This window comes from Tupaia chinensis, unplaced genomic scaffold (assembly GCF_000334495.1).
Source record: "Tupaia chinensis unplaced genomic scaffold, TupChi_1.0 Scaffold145576_1, whole genome shotgun sequence".
NCBI lineage: Eukaryota > Metazoa > Chordata > Mammalia > Scandentia > Tupaiidae > Tupaia > Tupaia belangeri.
This window is the reverse complement of record NW_006205433.1, coordinates 10580-17531: the sequence shown is the minus strand read 5'-3', so window position 1 is coordinate 17531 and position 6952 is coordinate 10580. Positions and strand designations below refer to the sequence as shown.

Sequence of the window (6952 nt, the reverse complement as noted above, 5' to 3'; positions counted from 1 at the left end):
GGATCTATAGACGAAGTAGACCAGCCTATTTTTCCCTGGCAGGTAAACATTCATCATAAACACCTGATAATATTTGGAGGCATTTTCTCTTTTATTTTTTTAAATTATTTCTTCCATAGGTCATTTGCTTTCACCAGAGAGACATATTGAGAGAGAAAGAGAAATCATTCTCCAAGAGGTATGGCCACAGTACAATCCCTTCTGCTCCATTCTCTTCCTGTGATTTGGGCACCAAGCATACACTCATGCCTGGCTTGATTTTCCACATTACAGGTCTGAGATTCAAACCATGGTCAGTCATATGGAAGTGCTCTTTAACCATCAAATTACCTCTGACCCCTGAAGTGTTTTTTTTTTCCTTCAATTTTTTTGTATTGAGCTTTTTCTCTTATGGCAAGTGTGCTTACCAGAAAGGAAAAAGGAAGAAAAGTGAAAATCACGTAGAAAAATGACCATGCTGCATATAGTCCCTTCTCTAGTTTCCTCTCAGGGTTTTGGGCATGCTCACACACGTGCTTGGCATGGGCTTCAAGCCTCCAGATACAGAACTCAAACTGTGGTAGGTCATGTGGAAACTCAGTCACACTAACCAATAAGCCATCTGCCTAAGTATATATTTTTTGTGGTACTGAAAAAGATTATATGTAGAGAATAAATCTTTTTCTCTAAAGGGAGTTCTCCATTAGTTGTACATGATTGATCCACTCTGTGTTTTCTCTGTGAATTGTCCTTGGAAGCTGGCTTCTTCCCATCACCCTCTTTCTCCTCTGTCCCCTCAACTTCACCATGTCTTTCCCTGTCCTTAATTTTATAAATGATGTGAAGAGAAAGTATGGAACATAGTCACAATATAACCTTAACATAACTTAGAATGAACAGAGTTAAGATGGACAAAATATTGGAAGAAATTTTAGAATATTGTAAAGTCAGAATGACCATTTAGGGAGAATCTGAGCAGTTGTGCTCTTTTACTTGCATGGATGACCTTCAGATATCTGCAGTTATTTTTTTGTGCCTATCTTAATCATAACTGAATTCATTTTAATTTTTCTTATACTGTCTTCAAAAATCATGGAAGAAGGAACTGTGATCCAGTTTTAAAACAATGAACCGCTTTTGATGCCTACAGTCTCAGGATATCTTATTTGGTTTACAAATAAATTTATATTTTAAAGAAACACTAAATCATGGAACCAGCAGGTGGCATCATGGTTAAATAATTAATAAAATAAAATAAATAATTTAAAGAATATAAGCAAGTTAATTAATTATGTGTAAATATCTTTATAAAAAAGAGGCAATAAATTAGACAAATTTGGTGAGAAAACATGTAAATATAATATACATACATAAAAATAAAAATCAGAAATTTAGTTTCCATTTGAATTATACTGTACTAACAATAACAATATTGGATTTGCTCTATGAAAAACTTTGAAGTTGACTCTTGGAAAAGCAAGTAGTTTTATTCAAAATTGTTACCTAGATTTGTTAAAGATGAGAGTGCTTCCATTCTAAACATGTAAAAACTGGAGACCAGCAGTTGGCATAATGGCTATGTCACTGGACTCCCATGTAGTTGCCCAGGGTTTGAGTCCTGAACTTCGTGGCTTAAACTCACGCTGGGTGTGTGTGTGTGGATGCCCAAGATCCTGAGAGGAGAATGAAGGAGAAGGGATTGTGGCGTGGCCGTCCTCCCTGGAGAGTGATTTCTTGATCTTTGTCTCTCTCTCTCTCTCTTCATCTTTCTGGCAAATGCACGTGCCCTATAGCAAAAACCTCTCAAAACAAATGTAAAGACTGAAAAAAGAGTTGTATAAGCAATAAAAGTTAATTATCTTCTGTAAAAGAATGTCATAAATTCAAAAATAAAAGTCTAACATGTTTTATTAAAGATCTCCTTAGTGAGGCCTACAAATGGTATGGTGGTTAAATTTTGACTCCCATGTGGCTGACTGGTTTGGGTTCTGGACCTGACAGCCTGCTTTCTCATTTTCTTTCTCTCTCTGTCTCTCTTTCATCAGCACCCATGCCTTATTGCAAATTAAAAATAATGATAATAGATAAAATTAAATAAATAATTTTCCGAACACTAACTCTTTAGTGGGATGGATCTATGATCTATTGAATAAGGCAGCTAAATTCCACATGGCCAAAGTCCAAAACATTGAGGCCTCAAAAGCATGTCAGGCACGTGTGCATGCATGCATTCCCAAAAGCCCAAAAGAAATGAGAAATGAAGGAGAGATTGCAGCTCATTCCCCATAGGGGCACTTGTTTTCTCATCTCTCATATTCTCTCTATGTCTCTCTGTGAGGTTTACTTGTCCACCAGAAATAAAAACCTCTTTAGAATTTAAAAGTTTGGGGACCACAGATGGCATAATGGTTATGTCACTGGACTCTCATATCGTTGACTGTGATTCAAATCTCAGACCTGGAGGCTTAAAACTCATTCCAGTGGTGTCTGCATGCACACCCCAAATTCTAAGAGGAGAATGAGGAGAAGGAATTATGGCATGGCTACCCCTCCTGTGGGCGATTTCTCACTTATTGTCACTCTGTTTTTCTCTCTCTGGAAAGAATACATGCCCTATAGCAAAAATCTCTCGAAATAAAAAAGAATTTAAAAGTTTTAAATTTATATATTTGTTACAAATTATTTCTTTTTATGCCACATGACAATAACATTTTTACCATAAAATGTCCAAAATAAAGATAAAGAACAAAACAGATTTGTTCTTTTTAATAGTTTTATTGAGGTGCAAATAGTATCCAAAAAATTGTATATATTTAATGTCCATTTTGGATAAACTAGAACTGTATACTTGTATACTCCCCCTACCAGTGTCAAGAATCTAAATCTTTTCATACATATAGTGGCTTTTAAAAGTTTTTCATACAAGGGACCAGCAGGTGGCATAGTGGTCACAGTGCTGAACTCCCAACATGGCAAACTGGTTCAAGTCTAGAACCTGGTGGCTTGCTTTCTCAGTTTCCCTCTCTCTCTGGTCAAATTTTAAAAATAGCAATAATAAAAAAAATAATAATTCTTACCTTTTTTCCTACATGTGCATTTGTTAGAAAAAGACACAGAGGGGAAGTGAGAAATCACCACCCATGAGGAATAGTCATAATCTAATACTTTCTCCATCTCTGTTTTTATCTGGAATTTGAGACTCAAACACACATGTGTCCAGTGTTTTGTTTTCCCTTAAAATAATGATTTTATCTTATTCGTTTTTTTATTATTTTAAATTTGATCCAAGAGAGACAGAGAGAAAGGAAAAAGGAAAGTCAAAAAGCAAGCCATCAAGTCCAGAACTTAAATCACAGTCAGCCACGAGATAGTTCAATGCCTTAACCACCACGCCACCTGTTGGCCCCATCCAATGTATTTTGTAGGCTGCAGGCACAGGAACAAAGATGCTGGCTTAGTCATGTGTGATTCAGTTATTTTAATCACACCACTTACTGGCTGGGCCCATGTGTGCCCTTTATAAATGACTGAGTATAGCCTCTAATTAGTCCAAGCCAGATTTTGTTAGTCTGAAATTTATGAAAGTCCAAGTACAAATCACTTTTTGGGAAACATCCTAGAATTTTTCTTATGAGCTACAACCACTCCTCTATTGTTTTTAGAAAGAAAAAAAAAAGAGTATATCTCACGTGACTACAGAACTGGTGACAACTCAATTCATATTGAGCTCCTACAAAAAAGGGTAGAGATGATAAAATAGGATTACTTGATAGATATGGACTGTTGAACCTCTATATTTAATGCAGTTCTAATGTGTAAATCTTGCCTTTAATACAGCTTCATCCATTTCTGAGGAAAAGCCAGTTGACAAACAGTATTGTGTACAACAAGCCCCTGGATGAAAAAAGAAAAATGGTGCAGTATGATATCCACAATCTTATGAGATTTTCTAATGGCAGTTTGCTGTTTGTTGAAGTAGAAGATTTTGTCTACAAGAGCACCCAAGATCAAGGTTTGGTCATCAATGAAAAGATGATAAACTTGCCTGTTAATTTCAAGGAGGTATGATGTCATTTCAATCAATGTTAAAGACATACAGATGAATCTGAACAGAGTCCTGAAATGAAATTGTGTGACTACCCTTTTTTTGGTGTGTATTTATCTTTTGGTGTTTGTTTTCCAATATTTTAATTTTTTCTTTCATTTATATTTACACTTAATCATACACCACTTTACAGTGTAACACGACTTTTCCCAGCATGAGTACAGTGCATGTCACACAAGACAAAGACATTACCATATATATTATCATCAGCAAATAGCTTTTTATTTTTGTGTCAGTTATATGTACTGCTTTTTCCTCTGTTTTCCTCCTCCCCTAGTACCCACCCTCATATTATCCCTATCCTTACTATCTGTAGTATCTATAGCTGCCCTCCCTCATATTATACTTAACATTCTTTCAGTTTCTAGTATAGAGTGCAGACATTCATGTATTTTATTTGGTTTTAATTTCTTTTATACTTTAAATCACTATACTTAGTTTGTAAAATGAATTTATCAACATGAATACATTTCACACCAATCCAGTTGGGGATACTATACACATTATCATCAACAAATAATAATCCATTTCTGTATTCCATAAATGTCTTCCCTTTCCATTTTTCTCCTTAATGTCTTCCTCCACACTCTCCTCTCTCCCACCCTCTTCCCACATGTAGCCAATATCTATAACCATTTTCCATGTTTCTGTATGCTCTAATCTTTCAGTTTTAGCTATAGAGTGTGGACAGTCGGTGGAGACATACAATGTTTCTCCTTCATAGCCTCGCTTGCATTACTCAGCGGTAAACCTTCCATAGTTGTCCATTTTCTATCGAAAATCAACATCTTGTTGTGTTTTTACAGCTGAGTACTATTCCATAGAGTGCATGTGCCACACATTTTCAATCCATTCTTCTGTTTGTGGACATTTGGATTGGTTCCATGTCTTAGCAATTGTGAATAATGCTGAAATAAACATAAATGCGCAAACACCTTTCCAACTAAGCATTCTCTTGTCCTTAGGTAAATACCCGGGAGTGGAATTGCTGGATCATATGGTAGTTTAGATCAATTTTCAAGTATTGCTGCTTCTACTTACTCCCATGTGATATTCGGATCGGTTATTAATTTGTGAAAGGCAGAGTTTAGACATCTGTAAAATGGGGTTGATATTCTCTATTTTGACTAGAATCCAGTGCAAGAAAGGAAAACCACTCTAAGCAGAAGGTGATTTGACACAGGGAATTGAGCCTGGAAGCAGTGGTTTATAGGTGATTTGTTCAGGAGTAACTTCTATGACATGCAGGCCTCAGAGACAATCATGAGAATCATGCTTCTACCCAAGACTCAGACAGCCTGGCCGCTACAGAGGGCTCCACAATCTGGCTGGTCAGGAGGAGCATGAACACCAGAATGAGACCACAGAACACCTCACGTGTTGGTGTTTTTGCCGGGCACCAAAAAGAATAAAATTATACTGAAATGTGTTCTTTGTTTTATATTCCATCAGCAAATACTACACCAGTATATTTAGTTGATGGAACTGATTTTATATACAAGTTAAAAATAGTCGAACATGACTTTTAACTTTTGAACTTCTCCAACTAGGCGGGGGTTGAAATGAACGAGAAAGCAACCAACCCACATTACCTAGCATACTGGTGTCTTCCGTATCAGGAAAGAAATGCAAGGCTAATTAGCACGTGCCTGGATGTAGCAGTATCCCAGGAAATATTCATGAATTGGTACCTACTATAGGGTGAGGGAGCCATTTATGATGCTCCTTCAAGGCAGAATAAAAGTTAAAGTAGTAATTTGCTGTAGATATCAGAACAAAAGTGAGAATAAGTGAGAAGTTTCATTAAGACAGGAACAGATAGGGCCAGCCCCCTACTCTCATGATTAAGGGAGCTGGATCCCACACAGGCAACTGCAGTTCAAATCCCAGCCCAGCAGCTTGAAAAGCATGCCATGCATGTGTGCATATGTGCCCAGACCCATGAGAACATGGAGGAATGGAGAAATGATCACATATGAGCACACCCCACAGGGGGATGCTTTCTCTATGTCTCTTTGTCTTTCCTTGGTCAGCACATGCACTCTCTGGCAATTAAAAGGAAAAATGGAAAGGACAGATGGGCCGGTCAGAGTGACAGTGGTATCACAATGTCACATGGAGTGGAGACTGTGTGTGAGGTCAAGATTCACATTCAGAAGTCTCCCTGTGCACTCCAGGTGTGCGTGTGTGCACACATGATCCTGTTGGCCAAGGCTGAGGTTGGGTCGTAACACGAAGACCCTGTTGGGGGTGCAGCTCTCTCTTTTTATCTTTTATGGAAGAAATAAGTAAATGAACTTAAAAAAATTAATGTTCCTATCAATCAACTTTTTTTAGAGAGATTTATGCCATAGGGCGCATGCACTGGCCAGAGAGACAGAGAAAAAAAGAGAGAAAGTGAGAAATCACCCTCCAGGGAGGATGGCCATGCTGCAGCCCCTTTTCCTCCATGCTCCTCTTGGGATTTTGGGCACACTTCCACACGTCTTTGGTGTGAGATTTACGCCACCAGGTCCAGGACTCAAACTACAGTCGACTGTGTAGGAGTCCAGTGATGTAACCATTGCATCATCTAATGGTCCCTCATATCAACTTTCTTCTTTTAAAAAAATAATATTTGTAATAAAGATTTTATTCTAACATTCATTTAATAACCCATTCATTCATGTTTTCATTCATTTCTAAAAGATAATCGTAGTATGATGAACACTTACTCATTGATACTTTTCATGTGTTATTGTTAGTCTCACTGGATACAATCTTTTTTTAAAGAATTATTTTATTTAACTTTATTTATTTATTCATTTGTTTATTTCAATTTGACTAGAGAGGGACAGAGAGAGAGAGAGAGACAGAGAGAGAGAGAGA

At 37.1% G+C, this 6952-nt stretch overlaps 1 protein-coding gene across 1 annotated transcript in view; it reads left to right on the top strand.

Annotated features, from left to right (window-relative positions):
* The window catches only part of LOC114006073 (extracellular calcium-sensing receptor-like), a gene marked incomplete at its 3' end in the record, with an annotated part of 14081 nt that extends 10040 nt beyond the window's left edge, over positions 1-4041 (top strand). The window contains exon 3 of the mRNA XM_027768119.1: positions 3817-4041. Within this exon, the coding sequence (XP_027623920.1) occupies positions 3817-4041 (225 nt within the window). The remainder of the gene's footprint in view (positions 1-3816) is intronic.
* Between the last annotated feature and the right edge of the window lie 2911 nt (positions 4042-6952).